Source organism: Hippoglossus hippoglossus, chromosome 24 (genome assembly GCF_009819705.1).
Source record: "Hippoglossus hippoglossus isolate fHipHip1 chromosome 24, fHipHip1.pri, whole genome shotgun sequence".
In the NCBI taxonomy this organism is placed as follows: Eukaryota; Metazoa; Chordata; class Actinopteri; order Pleuronectiformes; family Pleuronectidae; genus Hippoglossus; species Hippoglossus hippoglossus.
Genome location: NC_047174.1, coordinates 1,878,144 through 1,899,423, shown reverse-complemented (window position 1 = coordinate 1,899,423; position 21,280 = coordinate 1,878,144). Strand labels below are relative to the sequence as shown.

General features: G+C 42.1%; 3 protein-coding genes across 5 annotated transcripts; all 3 read left to right on the top strand.

Annotated features, from left to right (window-relative positions):
• The first annotated feature begins 161 nt into the window (after window positions 1-161).
• crip2l (cysteine-rich protein 2-like) lies at window positions 162-4,877 on the top strand. Its single transcript, XM_034580389.1, has 8 exons — window positions 162-338; window positions 2,014-2,108; window positions 2,716-2,773; window positions 2,859-2,990; window positions 3,398-3,466; window positions 3,555-3,649; window positions 3,740-3,797; window positions 4,330-4,877. The coding sequence occupies exons 1-8, from the start codon at window positions 296-298 to the stop codon at window positions 4,392-4,394; spliced, it is 615 nt and encodes a 204-aa protein (XP_034436280.1). The 5' UTR covers window positions 162-295; the 3' UTR covers window positions 4,395-4,877.
• A 1,293-nt stretch (window positions 4,878-6,170) lies between these two features.
• pnrc1 (proline-rich nuclear receptor coactivator 1) lies at window positions 6,171-11,309 on the top strand. 2 transcript variants are annotated; one of them, XM_034580061.1, is made up of 3 exons: window positions 6,171-6,722; window positions 8,540-9,047; window positions 9,086-11,309. In XM_034580061.1, the coding sequence occupies exons 1-2, from the start codon at window positions 6,414-6,416 to the stop codon at window positions 9,014-9,016; spliced, it is 786 nt and encodes a 261-aa protein (XP_034435952.1). In that variant the 5' UTR covers window positions 6,171-6,413; the 3' UTR covers window positions 9,017-9,047; window positions 9,086-11,309. The 2 variants fall into 2 exon arrangements, with proteins under 2 accessions (XP_034435952.1, XP_034435951.1); XM_034580060.1 differs by having other exon boundaries at window positions 8,540-11,308.
• Window positions 11,310-11,919: 610 nt separating this feature from the next.
• btbd9 (BTB (POZ) domain containing 9) lies at window positions 11,920-20,976 on the top strand. Of its 2 annotated transcripts, none has more exons than XM_034580005.1 (11): window positions 11,920-12,100; window positions 14,298-14,506; window positions 15,132-15,495; window positions 16,172-16,439; window positions 16,549-16,768; window positions 17,058-17,177; window positions 17,456-17,565; window positions 17,711-17,900; window positions 18,516-18,623; window positions 18,804-18,882; window positions 19,037-20,976. In XM_034580005.1, exons 2-11 carry the CDS (start codon window positions 14,322-14,324, stop codon window positions 19,229-19,231), a joined length of 1,839 nt encoding a protein of 612 aa, XP_034435896.1. In that variant the 5' UTR covers window positions 11,920-12,100; window positions 14,298-14,321; the 3' UTR covers window positions 19,232-20,976. The 2 variants fall into 2 exon arrangements, with proteins under 2 accessions (XP_034435896.1, XP_034435898.1); XM_034580007.1 differs by lacking the exon at window positions 11,920-12,100 and adding an exon at window positions 12,158-12,304.
• Window positions 20,977-21,280: the final 304 nt, after the last annotated feature.

Here is a 21,280-nt window from a genome sequence, read left to right as displayed (position 1 = left end):
TGTTTATATCATGTCACCCGTGTGTGTGTGGGTGTGTGTGTGTGTGTGTGTGTGTATGCGTGTGTGTGTGTGTGTGTGTTTGGGGACCAATTCTTCTCCTGCTGAATGATGTCATTGTGGGGGCGGGGTTATGGAGGGAGGATGTGAGCTTCGGCCACTCCCATCTTCATCTTCATCATCTCCATCATCCTCCTCTTCTGAGGTGTGTCTGCTCCGCTCGGCTGCAGACAGACAGACAGACAGACATCCCGGAGACAGACGACTGGATATTGAACCCTTCACCTGTTCACGGAACATGGCGTCAAAATGTCCTAAATGCGACAAGACGGTGTATTTCGGTGAGTGAAGCAGAGACATCGTGACTGTGTGTGTGTGTGTGTGTGTGTGTGTGTGTGTGTGTGTGTGTGTGTGTGTGTGTGTGTGTGTGTGTCAGCATTTCTCATGAAAAGACTGATAGACTTATATAGTGTGTGTCCAGTGAGAAATCAGATTTATTATACCACAGTTACAGATGATCTACATACAAGCCACCGATCAGAGGTTTCTTTTATTGTTTTTCTTTGATAAATTTAATGATTTTGTAAATTTATTGTGTTGGATGTTCTGAGATTAAAATGTCGAAACTGTGAGATAGTGAGTCATATTTATTAGATTGAACATTCAGGGTCCTGATGAAAAAAACAGACATAATTAGGGACAGATATTGAAAGGGACTGTTGTTGGTGGAACTCTACTGAGAAACCTTCAAATGTCTTTTAGACCAATTCATATTCTGACCAATTAGCAGATTTGATGATAATGAAATAGTTGCAGCCATAACACATAAGTGACTTACACTGCTAACAGGAATATTATTGTACACAACAGTGCTGAATACCACACACACAGCAGGAGTCTGGATGTTACAGTCATGTCACACCAGATATACCCAAATCTAATAACCTCTTTATTATCTTGAGTCTGTTCTGTATCTGCCCTTCGTCCTTATCTCCTCCAGGACGCGAGTTTGTTTTATTCTCCTAAAATTAATGGGGAACAAATCTGACTATCGATGCCGAGCAGGCGTCAGTGGGTTGAATCTAAATATAGATTGGATTCATAGTCTGTTTATTAAAAAGATGGTTTATGTCATTTTAGGTATATCACATTTTAGGTATATCACATTTTAGGTATATCACACCAATAAATAACAAGTGTTCTTAGGTCTGAGATCCAGGTCAATTAGGTCCATTTCCCAATTTAAATGTTATTATAAGGATTTTTTCTTTCACTTCCAACACATTGGGTTTTTCAAATTTTCTGTTGATTTCTCGGAATGATTCATGGATCTTGATTTTAAAAAATCTGGCATGTTTAGGTGACTGATATTTATGAGTTTGCTCAATTAAATAAAAATGTGTTTCAATTGATTTGAAATGGGATTTCATGAACTCTGCTGTGTCCTTTGAGTTGTGGTTGAAATGCTTCTAATGATTTTTAAGCTCAGAACTTTTATCTACTCTGGAATTTCAAGCTTTGTTTTTGCGCAGATGTCGATCAACAAACTGCAGAGTCAGATATCATTGTTTAAAAAATGACAGCGATTGAATGTGATTTGTTCTGGAGATTCTTACAATTCCAAAGCTTATGGAAAGATAACCAAACATATGTGTGTATGTGCTTCTTACACGTCCTCCTCCGTCGACGCCAAGGTGATATCACTCTGACAGGCGGCCCAGTCAGTGAGTCTAAACAGGAAGTGTCATGTCATATCTGCAGGGATATTTTGGGAGGAGGACAAACAGATAAATCACTGTAGACGAGTCGAGTAGTTTTCTGCAAAGGCTGCTCCTGCACAAAAATGTCTGGGGTCAGAAAAGTGGAACGGGTTTGGACTTATTAAAATATTCGTCGTCCAACTTTTCTGGCAGTTAATATGTCCTGGTCGGTCTGGTCTACAGAGGTAACGCTTTAACATTTCGATGTGGTTTGATGAACACGTCCTGAGTTTTGTCTCGTCTCTTTGTTCCACAGCGGAAAAAGTGTCGTCTCTCGGGAAAGACTGGCACAAGTTCTGCTTGAAATGTGAACGCTGCAGCAAGACGTTGAATCCAGGAGGCCACGCTGAGGTGAAAGGAGCTGACCTTGTTAAAACTAAAGCTTTTAACTTTCCTTGACTTTCAGCAGCCACTGATGAAATAGATCATTACAGAAGGGGAAAGGATCAACCTGATGAAATAGATGAAACTATAAAAACTACTTGATGTTTTAAATACACACTGTTACCTCAGCAGGGAGTCGTGGGTGTCATGGTGGTCAAACTTGCACAGTTACTCCACTGACTTTCTTACCACACCTCAGAAACGACAGAATATTAATCACACATGTCTGATCTCAAAGAGACCACATGTTCTATGTTGAGGTTACACTCACTCTTCTTTGGCAGATGTGTTCACGTCGAGTATATTTGGACTATTTGTGTCCAAATGTCTTTACAGCTTCATGTCCACATTTGAGAGCTTTTTGGTGGTAATGGCCGTCGCCAGTGATGCACTGTCAACAAAAAACCTGATTTCCTCAGAAGAATTTATACGTCATTGTCCCGCCTCCTGCTGAAATTGGTGTGAAAGAGAAAATAACAGAGAGAACAAGTCTGTGATTTTTTTATCTGTGTTGGAATAGTGCAACACTGGTTGGTTGCTCTGCTCACTCTCCTCTCTCTCTTCTATTTTACAGCATGACGGGAAGCCTTTTTGCCACAAGCCCTGCTACGCTGCCCTCTTTGGGCCAAAAGGTGCAAGTTCTTCTTGTCTAGAAGTCAGCGTAATCCGTTCTGATTAATTCCAGGGTCATAAATGCATCGTTTGCATGTGTTTCAGGCGTGAACATCGGGGGAGCTGGTTCCTACGTGTACGACGCTCCTGTCAATGAAGCCCCTGTGGCTGTTTCCATGGAAACAGATGCTAAACCGGAGGAGGAGAAAAAAGCCCCCGCACGGGGACCAGTGAAGGGTGAGAAGTAAAAAATAGAAAAAGCCATCTTCAGTTAGGAAGAGAAATTCAGAGTTCTAGAGTAGAATCATCTCTGGAGGTTTAGATCGGGTCCCTGGAGTTGATGAATTATTACTGTGACGTACTGGGAAGTAAGTTGTAGGGACGACAATCCAGAGGATGAATTCAGAGAGGAAGGAAACCCTCAGATTGGAGCCATGGTGGTGATGGTGATTAGTCAGAGTGATCATTTGAAGATGTGTGTGTTCGAGGAGAAAAGTTTGGACAAGATACAAGATTGTACGTGCAAAAAAACTGCACACAAGCTGACACTCCCAAGTTGTAAATCTGCAGATCAGAAAAATAACTTGTAGCTCTAATCTTCCCACAGCAAATAATCTGTTACTACAATTCTGTTACTGTTCCAGCTGCAAGCTTCTCATCTTTCTCCGGAGGACCCAACATCTGCCCCAGGTGTAACAAGACGGTGTATTTCGGTGAGCACATCGCATCTTTTCATTTGCACGTATCTAATTCAACGAGTTGCTTTAGTGACTGTCTCCATGGTGGCGTGTGTGTGTGCAGCCGAGAAGGTGTCGTCTCTTGGGAAGAACTGGCACCGGCCCTGTCTGCGCTGTGACCGATGCAGTAAGACTCTGTCTGCCGGCAGCCACGCAGAGGTGAGACACGGGACAAGTCTTTTATTGTGCGATCTTATTTTGCTGTTTTCAATTGATAAAAACTATGGAATTGTTGTCTTCCTGTTACAGCACGATGGACAGCCGTACTGCCACAAACCGTGCTACGCTGTGCTGTTTGGACCCAAAGGTGAGAAGTGAGAGACGATGGGCAGCAGAGTGGGCTGGTCAAATTATCTTGATCGCCCCCTGGTGGCTTGCTGCACTATTGGTCAAAAACCCTGCCCCCTCCATGTTCGCAGATGGGACGTGTTAAAGTATACGTCAAATGAAACCGGTCATTTTCCTCCTGTCACACTAATGTATGTTCACGTGTACATTTTTCGAACAATTTTGGTTTGAATTAGTTGTTTGATGATATAAAAATGGGATGAGATGTCACTGACAGCTAAGACTTGCTTGCGATTGGTCGAGCGTGTTTATCACGTCTGACGCTCGGTCTGTTCACACTAAAGTGGACATTTTGAACAGATGAACTTTTTTCTCTGCGTTTGAGCTTCTTTGCTTTCTAACTGACTAAAAGGGAGATTTTTGCAAAACGCCTTCCATTTTCAAAAACTCATGTTTCTGTGTATCAGTGTGCACGTGACACGATGACATCACAGTTTACTTAATTGTTTTCTCTCTCTCTCTCTCTCGTTTTCTCCCTCTCTCTCTCTCAGGTGTAAACACTGGAGGTGTCGGCAGCTACATCTATGACGAGCCCGAAGCTGAAGCTCAGCCTTGAGCTCTGACGCAGCACCACTTCCAGGACGTCTCTTTAATTTGCCTTCAAGTGTCATGGTGACAAATGACATGTACTGTACTCACAGGGGTGGATATTTAGACATTTATGTTGTATTTATACATTGTTTATATATATATTTTTTGTACTGAAACGAACCTTTAATATATCCTCCCTGGTGTGAGTTTCAGATTTGCCTTTCAGTTCCTTGGTTCTCTTTGCCAAATACTTATCAGCGTGTTACGTATAGTGGATTGTTTTTTGTTTCTCTCATGATTAATAGTTTTTCAAACTTTTGTGCACTTGAAACTCGAAATTATTAAAAACAAAGTACCAGCCAAACAATTTACTGTCAGTGTTGATCCTGGCTCTAAAGTGAAGGTGTAGCCGTAGTGAAGATACACAGAGACGTGAGTTTTACTGAATGTTATGAAGGTGAGTTTGTGAACAAAAAAAATGTCTGCAGTAAAACTTTGTCTTACCAAATGTTTGCGTCTGTTTGTTTGTTAGTTGGTCCTTGGTGGAGGGCTGTTTCCTAATGAGTGTCATTCTAGTTTAAAATCAGTCTCACAGATGAGTAATAAAGTCTGTATATAAATAAAGTTTGAATGTAGACTAGAAGCTGATGTGGTCTGACAGCAGGTATGATGAGAAACCAACCAGGCTACATTGACCTTCTATTTTAGCCCAGAAACAAAAATGCATTGTTGGGCTGAAATGAGCAGATCCCATAATAATGACACCCGGTAATGTCCTCACCTGATCATTCACATTCCTGCCCTGTTACAGAATGTCTATGTTATCGTGTCTGTTCCTGTTGATCCTGTTCCACCTTAAAAAGGTGCAGCCAACGAGAAAGGTGAAAACGTCACTGACTGGATGAAGTTGGAAACACCTTATTACTCATCACCTCTTTACTGGAAACAGTAAGATGAGATGTGTCAAGCTGCACAGAATAAAACCAGATGTCAGGAGAACATCTTACAAAATAATGGTGTAGAAAGTGACAAACACACTGCGGTGAAAATATACTAAATAAGTAAACAAACAGTGAAGCTGTATATTATGTACATGGATTTATATTTTGTATTCTCTTGTCTACCTCATTCTGACCTGCTGCTGTAACAACTGAATATCCCCAGTGTGTGGATCAATACATTTTTATCTTATCTTGAATAATATGAATAAATAAGAACACATTCAAATACAGTAATCACGCAAATCGAAATATTACTACTTTATGTTGTAGATCCACCACAATGTATATGTTATGAACCACCCCAAATTACTACAGTGCCAGTGTAAATGTTAAATGTCTTATTTATTTTCTTCATCAGATTTTGCAGAAGAAAGATAAAGCTACCCAGCGGAATATACAATAATAAATATTAAATGTTATTCATATAGAAGCTTTCAAAACACATTTACAAGGTACTACTAATTAAAGTTTTACTATTTATTCAAAAAGGTTTAAGGCAAACAATAGGAAACAGTCAAAAGGCAAGGCAATCATCAATCATATTATATTTGTATAGCCCATAGTCACAAATCACAATTTGTCTCATAGGGCTTGTCCAGCTAAAACTATTAATCACTAATCACGTATTGATTGACAGAACACGTATTGTCTATTTGGATTATTCTGATTTAAGATTTCTGATGAATCTGTGCTTTCACGTGTCAATAAGCAGTCTAATTTTGAAAGCGATAACCGGAAGTTGACTCTGCCGGTTATAACCGGAAGTTGACTCTGTCGGTTATAACCGGAAGTGAAGCCTCTCTATCGTTTAGCTTTTGTGCTGCTTCTGCTCTCAGTGGCTCGTTTCTCGTGCGCGGAATCAGACGTGGTCGATATTTTAGACAGAATTGCAGAAATCATTCACACGTAACTTTACACTGGATAAAGAATCGTTTCCGCTTTGATAAGAACGTGTATTGTTCGCGCAGCTAGCCGTTAGCTTGTGTTAGCTAGCCGGAGCAGGAGTTCCTTCGCCTGTTTTATGTTGCCGCCGCCTCACGGACATGTTGGACGGATCTCCGGCTCTCTGCGATGAGGCGAACATCGGAAACGTGGAAAACAACAACCCGGGCAAGTTGATCTCCGGCTGCGATGGGGTGAACGCGGGGAGCCGAGCGAGGCAGGCGCTGCTGAAGAAGGGAGGGAGGAAGCTGCACCACCCGCAGAAGCAGCCGAGGAACAGCCCGAGCATCCTCCTGTCGGACCGCAACAACAACAACACCGTGACGGCTTCACCCGCCAACCGAGCCGCGGCGCCGCCCGAGTCCCCGGCACCGAGCCCCCAGCAGCTCCGACCGGGGGCCGGGAAGGAGGTGAGACCCCGGGGGGGAGACCCCTGCACCCTGCGCTGTCCGGCATTAAGGCTGTTTACCAGCTAGTTACTGTGTTCATGAGTCAAAATGAAACCTAACCTGAACGATACTCATCTACTATCATCTCGTAGAAGTACTCTCAGCCTTTCATAAGCACTGAAACACAAAGTAAACATGTTACAATAATCCCGATTTAATCCATATGAGTTTGAATATTTTTGTATTTTAACTAAAAGCTGTTTTCCCCTCGTAGTTTTGAACTCCACAGTAAAGTACTGCACTTTATAAGCTCTATATCCTTATCTGTAAAGTAACCGCAGTTTCAAAAATAATTAAGTAATACGTTTCATAAAACACAAATACTCAAAGTACAGGTACTTCAGATTTGACTGACTCCTGAGAGTCCTCTGAATACTCGTCGACAACAGCTTTGATTATGGGTTAACCTGTTAAGTCATATTTTAACTATCACACTTTCATGTATTGAATACTCATCAGTTTTCATTAGTACTTTATGACAGTGACATAGCACTGTCATAAGGCCCTGGTAGATTACAGGTATTTCCTTTATAAAACTGCAGTGATCTTTTTTCACTATATTACCCACAAAAACATTCCCTGAATGACTTAAAAAACGATTCAGAAGCTGGAATAATGTTTTGCTTGTATATTTGTCTCATTTAAAGGTATTTAACTCAGTCCACTTAATAAAATGTCCATGTTTTCTTCCACAAAATGATTTTAATCCTGATTAAATCTTGTGTTGCGCCTGAGGCAGTTTGAGGTGACGCAGTTACTAATTCTTGTGTTGAAGAAAGTAGTCATCTGACGAGCAAGCTCCACTTCCTCTTCCTGCAGCTGCAGGTTGTGCAACACTCACAACAACAGGTGTCAGGACTGTTTTGTGGTGAATGAAGTGGGTGAAACGTTGTCTCACGGCGACAGGGTTATTGATTTGTTGAAGTTTGCACCTCAACAAGCTCCCTGAAAAACATTTGTAATGGTTATTTAAACAAATTCAAGTGGAACTTGTAGAAAATATCTTTTAATAGAGTATTATCTACTATATCTATTTAGTGTCTCTATGTTGAAATAGGTCAGGTAAAGAAGAAAAGATGTTTGTGAAAAAAAGACAGACGTGTGTTTAAGGTTTCCCTCAGAACCAATTTATCTGTTTGTGTTTTCCGATATGAAAACTTTTTACAGAATAAACAATGCAGAAAAATAAGCATTTAGGTTCAAAATTTTAATACAATGGTTTATTTCTTAATTCCATCTCTATATATTTATATTTATAATAAAATTTGTGGTTAAACTGTCATATGAATCCTCAATTACATTTTATTTGACAACATTAGGATTGCTGATTATTGTCCTCTTTTACACTCCAGTTTGTCTATGAATTCACTTTTCCACATACCAAGGCCCACAATTATTTGACATTTTGCCTTTAAAGAAAAGTCCAAACAGGTTAATCATCCACTTATTGTTTCAGCTCTGACGCTAAGCTAACAATGTCCTGACTCTAGCTCTGTACTTCACGCATTGCCATAAGCTTGGTAATGAATGTTGTCTTATGTTGCAGTTGGATGTGTATTCATTTAAAAGGTGTAATATATTTGTCAATGTTCTGTTGTTTCTGCTGCCCCCAAGTGGCCAAATAATCTGTTGTTGTAGATTTGAGGCATGCTTTGTTTCCGACTTCAAATATGAACTTTTACACTCAACATGATAACTATTCAATTTTTGAAGTTAAATATTGTGATCTATTTGTCATATTGTTTGATTATTCACCTTGCGTTTCTTTTTTTTTGCAGCTGCTGAAATCCAAAGGTGGTCGAGTGGAGCGAGGGGCCGTTCAGCCCGGGGGCCAAACGGCCCGCAACCTTCCCCGACACGATCAAGTGGACCAAAATGTGAACACCCGGAGCCAGAAGCCCAAGCAGGACCAAACACCCGGTGCTTCTCGTGCCACAAAGAAGAGAGATCACAGCACTCCCAACAAGCCATCCTCTCTTCACCTGCCTCCGTCGGGAGAGCAGAAGAAACCTCTCCACTCCTCCAACAACGTGAAGATGGTGAGCGCACTGCCCACTGAACCTGCCCCCGAATACCTCAAAGATGGCGAGAAAGTCTACGCTGGAGCGAAGTTCAGCGAGCCGCCCTCGCCCAGTGTCTTACCCAAACCGCCCAGTCACTGGTTCGGAGAGAACGAGCCTCAACACAGCAACCAAAGCCGAGAACAGATGGCTGTGCAATTAAAGTCGCTGCTCAAGGTTCAAGATTCACCATGACCACGGTCTGGATTTTTAAATTGGAGCAAACATGTCCGATACCTGATTAACAACGAACGCCAACAATTGAAAAAATATAATCCAGTAAATATAATTTGCCCGTTAACACACTGCAATACAACTTAGGGAGTTTTTTTATCAACTTTAATGCAATTTCCCATCAGCCAACACGCTGCCGGCATTTGTGAACATTTTGAAGACGTGTTGTTCCTGGAGATTTGACGTGCTGTGTATGTCGGGAGTTTATTCCCAATTTTCTGCCTTTTTGTTTGCGGAGGAAAGAGAAAGTAACGTGTTTTCGAGGTTGATTTTTGGAGCGGACTTGAAAAAGCAGAGGAAGTTTCAGGTCGTCTCCAGCAGCAACACGATCAGCGCGTGACGCAAAATGATGATGGCACTTTGTTAATGAACACTTTGGATGAGGCAGCCTTGTCTTGATTGATGTTTTAGAGAGCTTGTGTAAATGTACATAATATATTTGTGTATATTTTTCCTTGTTATTTTAATGGAGATTCTAGTTTTGTTACTGAGGGGGGGGGGGGTTTTCCAACAAACAAAAAAAGAAACGTTCCCTGCAAACTGAGGCACTTTGTGACGGCTCCGTCAGTGTGAGGCACAGTGGACGTAAGAAGGACTTTTCTTACTGATTTGCACTGTAAAAACAGAAAATGGGGAAGGCCGGGGGAACCCAAGTTTGATGTTCCACAACTCGACCAGCCACTTTGATGAATTCACCAGCCAGCGAGGAGCACAGGAGAGGACTTCCAGCTTCTGGTTGCTTTCTTTTTTAATATGGCACGGATAGTGGATAAATCAAAAAGAAGCCACGGTCTGAATTTGACCAGCTGTTGGCTGAAGTTCTTCCCCTTCGCTGAACTGAACATGAGTCCAGCTGCTGGAGAAGCCTTACGTCGAATCAGGGAATGTGAATCTGACAAGGCTGCGGGAGGCTGAGTGAACTGAAGAGAAAAGTCTCACACCCACCCGCTGCAGAAAACCCTGATCAAGCAACCAGAACGACTTCTCTTTAACTTTATTGCACTGATCTAGAGTACGTCCACATCAATCCGGCTAAATCTAAAACATTTTCTCCTCTGCATGTCCACATTAATCTGGAGTTTTTATACCTTACAAAACCAGTTTTAGTAGGTGAATCATGAAAGGCTGACAAACGCTATATTCCATGTAGCAGTATATCAGCGGTAAATAACTTACTAATTGGCGTCTTTATTGGAGCTGAAATGGTTTGTCCGTTAACAGAAAAAATAATGTGCAACTACTTTTAAAGGAGACATATTATTCTACATCAGGATAATGAGGAAGTATTGCCTGTTCTGTTGATTTTCCTTTTACCACAGACTTTGGGCTTTTTTTTATCTTTGCAGAACTTTTACATTCACAGAAAACCTAAACAATACAAGAGGATCAAAAGACGGAAAAAGTATCATATGTCTGCTTTGATAATTCATTGTTGTCAGAGTCATTGTCCCAGCGAGGATTGACTGCTTTCATATAATCAAAACTGAAATCTTTGGAGTTTGGAAGGTTTGAGAGATCAATAATGAGAATATTGAAAAAGAAATAGCCTCGGTTATGATCATAAAATACTGATTTGATGAGCCCAGCAGCTTCGCAGCTCGGGAATGAGGAGGTATTAATGACCTGTGAGTAACATGAACAGGAAGTGATGTCAACTCACGACTATGAAAAGAGCTTTTGTCAGATAAAATGACAAACACTAGTGCTCAGGTGTTAATTGTGGATGGAGAACTTTATGAAAATGACGAGAGAACCCAACAATGCTGCATTTTTATATGCAAACTGTTTCAATGATAACACGGCTTCGTGTGGACGTACTTACTTTGTACATGTTTTTTTTAACGGGGAATTGTTTTCACAAGCTTCATCTCATGTTCATTTTCATTTCCTTGAGATACATTCATGTTTACCAGGAGAGCGGTGTGTGTTTAATTTGTCACACGACCCTCCACGGTGTACCACATGTATTTCTTTTCCTAACAGAAAGTGTTTCTGTGGATGCAGGCAGCTGCTGGGTTTTTTTCTTGACCTCTGTGATGTCACGTAAATGGACATAATTGTATTAATGTTGCAAAAACAGCCATTTTTATTGCAGTGTTTTAATGTTGTTTCATTCCAGTTGTAAAACAAATATGTTCAACAACTCACCTCCATCTCACATATTAGGACAAAAAGTTTTTATATCTATTAAGAAAAAACTCTTATCATTCACATGATATCTAAATTATATTAAAAATATTGAACACCCCTACAACACTGTCTGCTTTGTGTTTACTGAACGGTCACTGACGTCTTTCTGTGTTCTGCTACAGCCGTAGAAAACAACTGATTGTTATAATAGAATAATAATTAGAAGTGTTTACATCAAATTATAACAGTTAATTATTATTATTTTAGAGAACTGTGACAACTGTGGAGATGCAAACGGATCACATTTTTTACTTTCTATCCACTCCACTTTTCCACTCAAAACCGTCATGATAAAGGTTCAGTGTGTGGAATTTAGTGACATCTAGTGGTGAAGCTGCATGTTGCAGCTGAACACCACTCACCTACACCTCCCTTTCCAAACATGAGAGAACCTGTGGGAGTCTTCAGTTGTCATAAAAACTCAAAAGGTGTTTAGTTTGTCCAGTCTGGGCTACTGTAAAAAACATGGCTAGTAATATTTTATATTCAATATCTGCCAATAGATCCTTTCACCTAAATCTTTCACACTGGACCTTTAATTTACAACCACTGGATTTGTGTAGAAAATGCAGACGACTATTATCAAATAATTGTCGGAAAGTTCTAATGATCATTTCTCCATAACGAGTCCAATTGTCTTATAAAAAGTAAGCGGTTTTATTTTGGAAAACTGCTCCTCGCCCCGGAAGTGCTTGTCCGTTGACCCCGTCTGACCCAGAGTGGGTTTCCGGTGTGTGTGATGTTGGAGGAGTTGTGAATCAGCTGCTTGAATTCGTCTCCGCTGAGGAAACCACCGCATCTGCGTGTTTCTAACGTGTTTCTTCGTCTGAACTCTGGAGTGAATGAAGCTGTTCGGTGAGTTTTACCCTGACAACAGAGAAGAAACATCCGGTTTGTTCGCTAACGTCGGTTCAGGTGTCAAATGTCCGCGGCTGTAAACAACGCGGCTCCGCCAGCTTCCTGCTGTTTCCACATCATACTGGTTCCCCTTTCACAGAACCAGTCTCACCAGCGTCTCTGAGGAAAAGTGGAACTCAACGTGGCTGTGAATTTATATCGTTAATGCTCTATTGTTAGCAGTTAGCATTTAGCATCAGCTAGCTGCGTGCCTCCTGTGTTCCAGTTTAAGTGGGGATCATGGCAACTGGGGATGTGTTGTCTTGAATCCAGATGTTGTCGGTCGGTTGCAGATTTGTGATTTTCACAACGTGTGTGACGCGTTGTGATCTCCTGAAGGTGTCGATGAAATACGATCTCATGACGCCGCTGAGATGTTCGCTGCTTCACCTGGATGAAGCAGGTTCTACTCATCAGCTGTAGAACACCTGATGGGCTTTAAGGAAACGCCCATGTTACCTGGTGATCGTCCCAACACAGAACAAACCTGCAGACTCAATAACAGGCTTCACGAACTGATGCTCTTGGTTCAGAGGAGACACAGCGAGTTATGAAGAACACACACACACACACACACACACGCGTGGCCAGCTCCACGCACAGTGCTGTCGTTTGTTGCTGTTGATCATTACAATGCACACACACCAAACACGTGTCGTATGAAAACATCCCTCACACCAACGAGGTGGAAGCACGTGCGGTGTCTTTGTGAGTAAAGTTGGTGAACGTGCTTTTATTGGACGTGTTGAGCTTCACGTGTCCTCCTCCGTTTTTATTTTCTATTATTCTGCAGTGAATGAATTTCATCATTCACTATTTCAGGTATTCCCCAATTAACTTGTTATTGATCAACACAAATCCTTATTTTAATTTTTCCATTGTTACTTTTTGAATAATAATCATATTTGTATCTCTACCCTTCTAATTCACAACATGATGAGGAAGAGGAGGAGGCAATTCTTGGTCTTGATTCTGAGTCTGAAACCTCCGATGCTGAGGACCTAGACTTTGTTCCACAGGATCAAGCTGGAGTTGTGGGTGTGTCACTTTTGACCCATGTTGTGCATTAGAAAGGGGTTTGCATAGCTTGTGTATCAAAGTTAAAGTGTAGAAGAGCATTTCCTCTTCTACACTGAACATGGTATTGCCATCATAAGGAGACTTATCCTGTGAGTAACCTGCTGTAGATGAACAGGAGGAGCGACAGGAGGACGCATGAAGCTTAACACGTCCAATAAAAGCACGTTCACCAACGACAGCTTCAGTGTGTCTCCGCACTTCAGACACGGGCGCTTTGTGAAAATGAAAAAATCTGCGACCGACCGACAACATCTGGAATAAAGACAACACATCACCAGTTGCCATGATCCCCAGTTAAACTGGAACATGTTGGTGATGTTTGTTTACGTGTCAGCCCATCGGAACAAACTCCACATGTTCGATGCTGATACGATGTCACGACCATTCAAATTGTGGTCGTCAACATTCATGTTTAAATGTAAGGACCCTAAGAAAGTGCACGTTTAGTCTTTTGCGCCATTAAATTTCAATTTGGGAAACAAAACATCCGCCACTGCTGTTTGTGTCCTTTTATATATAACTGTACCAGATAACATCTGGAACACAGATGGTACACATGTGAAGAAAATCACCAGATCACTGTTTGGTTTCTCTCTGTTGTTTCCTCCAGATGTTTTTCATTGAAATATAAACTAAATACATACAAAACACACACAGTGAGCACACACAAGTGGAAAAAGACAATATAAATGTTGTCAAGCACGTGGAAGAAGGATATATAACAGGCAGTGATAAATATAAGATAAGAAAATCCTATGTTAGTCCCACAACGAATCATTAACTGTGCTGATCGTACAGTTTATACGAATGTGAGTAAGAACCCCAAAATAACAAAAAGTTAAGAGCAAATACTTAAGAGGTTCAGTGTGTATTCAGCTAATTCCTTCAATAATTAATAAAAACACACTTATGAATGCAAACCTCTGCACACTGGACCTTCAAGAGGGGGGACATGAGTCAAAATATAAATGTGCATATGTCCTTATAAAACGTCTTTACTTTGCTTTAGGTGATGTAAAAAATAATTTCATTTCTTTTATAAACTTATATTGAATATGATATTTTCCTGCGTCAGATGTGACTGTGGCACCCGTCGACCATGAGTAACAGTCACCCCCTGCGACCACTTGCCTCTGTGTCGGAGATCGACCACATCCACCTGCTGTCGGAGCAGCTGGGCGCCCTGGTGCTCGGCGAGGAGTACAGCGATGTTACCTTCATCGTGGAGGAGAAGCGCTTCCCGGCACACCGGGTCATCCTGGCAGCTCGGTGTCACTACTTCAGGTAACCGTGATCGTCTCAACTGTCCAGTCTTGTCTGTAACGTTACTTTCCTCAGTCCTACAGATCCCTGGGTAAGCTCACTTTTAACAGTTGTAATAATTGCACCCCGCCCTCTTGCCAACAGTTAATCACAGGGTTTTGTTCTTCTCTTTATTCAAGAGCGTGGTCTTTCAGTTCGAGAGCAGGACTCATTGACTTCATGTTCCAATATTGTAATATCTTCACTCAAAACGCTTTGCTCGCGCCCAATAGCCCCAGCTTGTGCTTAGATTTGCTTCTCTTGTGCCCAAACGCTGCGCTTGCACTCAGATATATTGTTGCTTGGACAGATTTCCTGTGCTCCTGCTTAAGTTCTACTCACACTCATGCTGCTTCTGTGCACACGTGAAACGTCTGCTCTTGTCATCAATAGAATTAAGAATCAGTCAAGTATTAACAAAGAGTCCTAGCTGTTACAAAAATAATTTGCAAGCTGTGATATCTGATCAAGGCATGATTGCTTTACTACCCCGTGTAATGTACATATTAAGATGAAGAGACATTATTTCATGTTGTGATTGGATGTGTTGGCCCTGTGGACCTCCTGTATTTCATTGACTGTAATGTGCTTGTTCTGGCTCCTTCAGGGCCCTGCTGTATGGGGGGATGAAAGAGTCCCAGCCCCAGGCGGAGGTGTGTCTGGAGGAGACACGGGCCGAAGCCTTCTCAATGCTGCTAAACTACCTGTACACAGGACGGGCCAGCCTCAGCTCCGCTCGAGAAGAGGTGGTGCTGGACTTCCTGGGCTTGGCTCACCGCTACGGCCTGCAGCCGCTGGAGGACTCCACCTCTGAGTTCCTCCGCACCGTCCTGCACACCAACAACGTCTGCCTGGTGTTTGACGTAGCCAGTCTCTACTCTCTGAGCGCACTCAGTGCAGCCTGCTGTGCCTACATGGACAGACATGCACCTGAAGTGTTGAGCTCTGATGGTTTCCTCATGCTCTCTAAGGTATGAAGTGGCAGGATCATGGAAGAGCACACAAAGAGCCACAATCAGTATGGCATCTGGTTCGTTGTCATATTAGTATGACCTTAATTATTTCTCCATTTATGATGATGTATTTATTGGAATTTTAGAATAAACTGGGCAGTAAATATCTTCCATACCTTTGGTGTAACGTAAACCTGAGAAGCAGTGGCCTCTAGTGGCAGGTGAGAGATGTGTGCAGGACAGAACAGCATAGGTCACGTCCCTTAAATGTTGGAGTGTTTGTAACCTCGGGACTTTAGGCCACAGCATGTGTCAGTGCACAGAGCTTGAGCAAAGCTAATGACACACAACACGTCTCTGATAAAGATGTTTTTACGATGCGTTCATCTGCTAAAAAATAATAACATCATTATTATTTACAAATTTATCATCTGGTTCTGAATCTTCTTAATTGTTATTTTCATCGTTGTTTTCGTCAATGAATCTCTGCTGTGATCTTCTTCGGTATCGCTCCCCTAGCTTAAATCGTCTGAAACGCTACTTTACGTTTCCCATAATACATTTCACCTTTCCTGCAAGTATTTCATTCACATGTCTTGAAAATGATGACATCATATAAAACTTGCTTTAAAGGTATATACACGGATATGTTGCATCAGGTCTAAAGGGCTGATTACAATGTGTGTGTTGACAGATGGCTCTTCTGACTGTGGTCAGCCGAGACTCATTTGCTGCCAGCGAGAAGGAGATCTTCCTGGCCTTGAGTCGCTGGAGTCGGCACCACGGGGAGGGAGCTGACTCGCATGAGGTGATGTCGGCGGTGCGGCTGCCACTCATGACCCTGACGGAGATGCTGAACGTGGTGCGACCGTCCGGCCTTCTGAGCCCAGACAACCTGCTGGATGCCATTAAGACCCGCTCTGAGAGCCGCAACATGGACCTCAACTATCGGGGAATGCTTAGTCAGTGCCCTTCATCCTCCGCCTGCTTACAGTTACTACCACTGCTGTGGATCAGATCAAACATTGAATGCAAAATGTAATCGTGTTTACTTCTTTGCTTTTGGTACAGTACCAGAGGAGAACATCGCCACCATGAAGTACGGAGCTCAGGTGGTGAAAGGGGAGCTGAAGTCAGCGCTGCTGGACGGAGACACCCAGAACTACGACCTCGACCATGGCTTCTCCAGACATCCTATTGAGGAGGACGGCAGGGCGGGGATCCAGGTCAAACTGGGACAATCGTTCATTATCAACCACATACGCCTCCTGCTGTGGGACAGAGATAGCCGGTAAGACGAGCTTGTCTCACTCTGCCAAAAAAAACTACCACAGTGGGATGTGAATTTTATCTTTGGACCCATGTATAATTCACATGGGTGTTGTTGTATAATAAAGTGCAGACACAACTTCATTTTATCAATGATATAAGCTTCTGTCCTGAGATCCGATCACAAGTGGATAGTTCTACGTTTTGTGAGTTAGTATGTTTTTTGCTGTTGAATTAACCTCATTAAACTGACTTGATGCATAATGTCAAACTCAATGTGAGGCGCTTTGTGTTCCAATTGACGATTGAAGGTCGTACTCCTACTACATCGAGGTGTCAATGGATGAGCTGGACTGGGTGCGTGTTGTAGACCATTCCAAGGTCCTCTGCCGCTCCTGGCAGAATCTGTACTTCACGCCACAAGTTTGCAGGTAGAACAATGCTGAACACACACACACACACACACACACACACACACACACACACACACACACACACACACACACACACACACACACACACACACACACAAATATATAATGTGAGTGTGGACGGCAGTTTGGATGTAATTCACCTTTAATTTATTCACTAATTTCTTTATGTTTGTATAACAGAAATTTGTTTACAGCTTATCCATCAACCACGACCAGTGTGTTAAACCAAATAGGTTGTATCACTTTCCGTCTGATGTTTTTTCTTTTTGTGTCAGGTACGTTCGCATCGTGGGAACACACAACACGGTCAACAAGGTTTTCCACCTCGTGGCTTTTGAATGCATGTTCACCAACCACTCATTTACCCTGGAGGACGGACTTGTGGGTAAGTCTTCACTGCACCTGTAGTCTGCCCTGTTTTCAACAAGTGACTTCCTGCGACGCTGCAGTGTTGTTCTAGATTCGATCTGTGCTCTGGTAACGTGTAAAGATGCAAAACAACTCTTTGAACCTGTGCTTCATGTCTGCAGTGCCCAGCGAGAATGTGGCGACCATCGCGTCCTGTGCCAGTGTCATCGAGGGTGTGAGCCGTAGCAGAAATGCCTTGCTCAACGGCGACACGCGCAACTACGACTGGGACTCTGGATACACCTGCCATCAGCTGGGTTCTGGAGCCATCGTCATCCAGCTGGCTCAGCCCTTCTCCATCGGATCCTTAAGGTAGATCCGCCCACGTTGTCAGCTGGAGCGAGAAACTGTTTAACTTTACACAATTACACCAGAATCCTGGGAACAAACATTTATTGTGCAACATAGACGGATTGCACTGGTGGCAAACACAATTAAAATGTCACTCAGTAGAGCTCACACCTTCGCCGAGGCCCAACAGTCTCCTTATGAAACCACATTTAAATTCACTAGATCTTGGATCTGCACCATCTCACATTCATAAATACCTGATTTCCTTCATCAGGATTCCTCTGAGAATCAACACTACATTGGAAAAAGTCCTATCTCACGCTGTTGAAGAAAATGATAAAAAAGATTTTGGAATCCTCACCAAAATTTAATGAGTTCTTTCTTGGCCCATGTCCAATTCATCCATAACATTAAAATTTGGATATGAACAAGACCTTTTAATTTTAGCTGCTACAACTGAAAACTGTGACCAGGGTGAGATTAAATGCAGAGAGTGGTAGTATTTCTGTTCTAAATTCCATTTACCCCCAAATCATCACAATAATCACCAGCATCACACTGAACACTGGTACGTGTCAAGATGGCGAAGTAGAAAACCAGTCAGTAGATGTTATTAAAGCTCTGTCCTCTGTTCAGGCTGCTGCTTTGGGACTGTGACGAGCGCTCCTACAGTTACTACATCGAAGTCTCCACCAACCAGCAGCAGTGGACGAAGGTGTTGGACCGCACCAGGGTGGCGTGTCGGTGAGCCTCCTGTTTCCTCGTCTTATTACTTCCGTCATCAGGCTTTGATTCATTCCTGCTATTTTCCATTTAGTCCATAACATTAAGAGACAGCAAATTTGTATTTAGAACTGTATGAGTTAATCACCAGCTTTACATGATAATAGTCTAAAAACATTTTGACAATGTTGTCTCTTCCAGATCATGGCAGACCTTGATGTTTGATAAGCAGCCTGCTTCCTTCATCCGTATTGTTGGGACTCATAATACTGCGAATGAGGTGAAAACACATTTTACTGTGGGTGTCAGGCTTCGGTCTATTTCTTGTTTTAATGCTACAGGAAACAAAACCCTACGTCGGAGCAGAATTTAACTTTGTGCTATGTGGAGCTGGTGATTTCTCCTGATTGTGTCTGACTGTGATCTCCCTGCAGGTGTTCCACTGTGTTCACTTTGAGTGTCCAGCCCAGCTCGACACAGAGGTCAAGGAAGGAAGTCCTGGCCTGAATTCGTCTGACTCTGACGCCGCCTCCCAGCATCCACGTCCCCAGCGACCTTCACGGTCACACAGCCTGCTGCCCTCCCAGCCCTCCTCCCCCTCATCGTCGTCCTCACAGTCCCATCTCTAAGAGCGCCCTCGCCACCTCGCTGGAGGGTGCCGAGAGGAAGGGAGACCTCAGAATGCCATTTTGCACAGCCTTCATCATCCAGACTGCACTGCTACAACGCCAATTAAGGCGATCGTCTCATTGTCATAACCTGTGGTCATAAGTGCAACATTAGACACTGGTATATCTGTAGCAGAAGCGTTTAGGGCTCCGGTCTTCCTCTTAGTTTTGAAACTGAAAGTTAGATATTACATCCACTGGCCCGTGCATTTTTGTGAAGGTACTTTTTTAGCTACTAGAACTCAAGTTTTCTCCCGTCAAAATCAACTGTAAACTTTACTTCTCCAAAGATGAGGCACACACTGAAATGTGGTTTTACTGTACCGCCAAAGAACAGTAAGACCAGGAGGGGAAGAGCGTTGTTATCAGAATTTTACGAGTTAGTATTTCCAAAAGAAATGGATTTTATCCTCAAACGAGCTATTTTTTTAAGGAACTGTCTTAAAATGACTCTACTCACTTTTCATACCATCAAGCTAACGGAGTAGACGTCAAGTATTTTTCAAACTGTGGAATTAAATCTTTGAAAGGTTTGCCAAAGCTGTGGAGCAAATGCTTTCTGTGGCATTTGTATGCAAATAGCACTTAATCCAATTATGCATTTGCATATTAAGTAATGGCTGTTTTAGTATTTGTGGACGGGCTTTCATACCTGAAACCAAAACTTGTGGTCCTCATCTGGTGTTTAGGTCTTTTTCATAGTTGAAATTCATACCTCAAGCAAAACCTCGCTAAAACTTCAAGTCTATTCAATTAAGTGTCTTAATGAAGCATTTTAAGCACTTGAGTGGCTTAGCACAAATGATTGGGGAAATCAATTAGGTCGATGAAAATTGGCACTGACCGGCTCGGACCAAATTATATCTATATGCACTAGAGCTGCCTGGAAGAAAGTTCATATACAGTAGATGCACGAGCAGCTGCCATTGGCACTTTACTTTACTCAAGTATACAGAAATAAAGGTTGCAGCTTGGGTCCTCTGACTGAAGTACAGTTCTGGAGCGCTGGGTTTGGTATCTTTCTGTTTTATGTTAAGTTAATTTGAACACGTCCTCGCTCCTGGACGTGTCTGTTTATGTGTTTTTAAATTAAGCTATCAGTGCCGTGGTTTCCTTTGTGTCCTGATGTTGCACTTTTGAGTTGTCTCCTGTGTTTGAAACCTTTTTGTTTGATGTTAGATAATCTCAAATAGCTAACTACCGTGGGTGACACACTGATGTTTCTATAAACCTCCTTCAGTCGTCCCTATCTATGTTTTAGAAGAAGTTGAATGAAGTTTTCTTTAATACATAACCAGAGAAGTGAAATAGGACTTTGTTTAGGTTACACTCCCCCCTACCCCCCTTCCTCACTTTGTGTATAGTTTTACCTAATAAATATATTTGTTTTGACCATTGACGTGCGATTGCATTTCACTGCCTCTGGTTCAGCACATTGCCTGTTAGAAATGTGATCACGGAAACAGCTGACATAGTTTATGAATGTTCGTTGCTGTGCGGTGTCTGCTGAGTCACTGCTGTTAAAACAAAGCGGAGGTCTTTGATACGAGCAGCTCAGTGATCGATACCTTCCGTTCGGTGTCGGGAGCTTCTGTTACAGAGCAACAGGTTCATCATGCTGCAGGAAGCTCTTCAGGCTATTTTCATGTGTAATACTGCCCTCTGAAGTTTTTTGTCATGAAACATTTAAAAAAATTTGAAGCTCAGATTGTACTTTTGTCTCGTTTTTGTTCGCCCCAGATGTAGAAAGAGAGGAGAATTTTAAAATGAGAGCACTGATTTGACTCTCAGAATGGAAACAGTCTTGGAAGTCTGATATAACTAGAATGTCACCTGTGAAGTCAGACTCATTCCTCCTCATTGTGCTCAGTTTAAACGTTAGAAATGTATACAGAATAAATATATTAATATTTATAGTTCATTGTATTCTTGAAACTATTTAAAGATGGTTTCTCTTTTTTTCCATTTTAATGCATGAATTAGATATTAATGCACATTTATTATTATATT

Coding starts and splice junctions, on each gene's coding strand:
- crip2l (XM_034580389.1), top strand. CDS start 296: ATGGCGTCAAAATGTCCTAAATGCGACAAGACGGTGTATTTCG. Junction 339..2,013: donor CGACAAGACGGTGTATTTCG/GTGAGTGAAGCA, acceptor TTTGTTCCACAG/CGGAAAAAGTGTCGTCTCTC. Junction 2,991..3,397: donor CGCACGGGGACCAGTGAAGG/GTGAGAAGTAAA, acceptor TTACTGTTCCAG/CTGCAAGCTTCTCATCTTTC.
- pnrc1 (XM_034580061.1), top strand. CDS start 6,414: ATGTTGGACGGATCTCCGGCTCTCTGCGATGAGGCGAACATCGGAAAC. Junction 6,723..8,539: donor GACCGGGGGCCGGGAAGGAG/GTGAGACCCCGG, acceptor TTTTTTTTGCAG/CTGCTGAAATCCAAAGGTGG.
- btbd9 (XM_034580005.1), top strand. CDS start 14,322: ATGAGTAACAGTCACCCCCTGCGACCACTTGCCTCTGTGTCGGAGATC. Junction 14,507..15,131: donor GCTCGGTGTCACTACTTCAG/GTAACCGTGATC, acceptor TGGCTCCTTCAG/GGCCCTGCTGTATGGGGGGA. Junction 16,769..17,057: donor CTGTGGGACAGAGATAGCCG/GTAAGACGAGCT, acceptor TGACGATTGAAG/GTCGTACTCCTACTACATCG.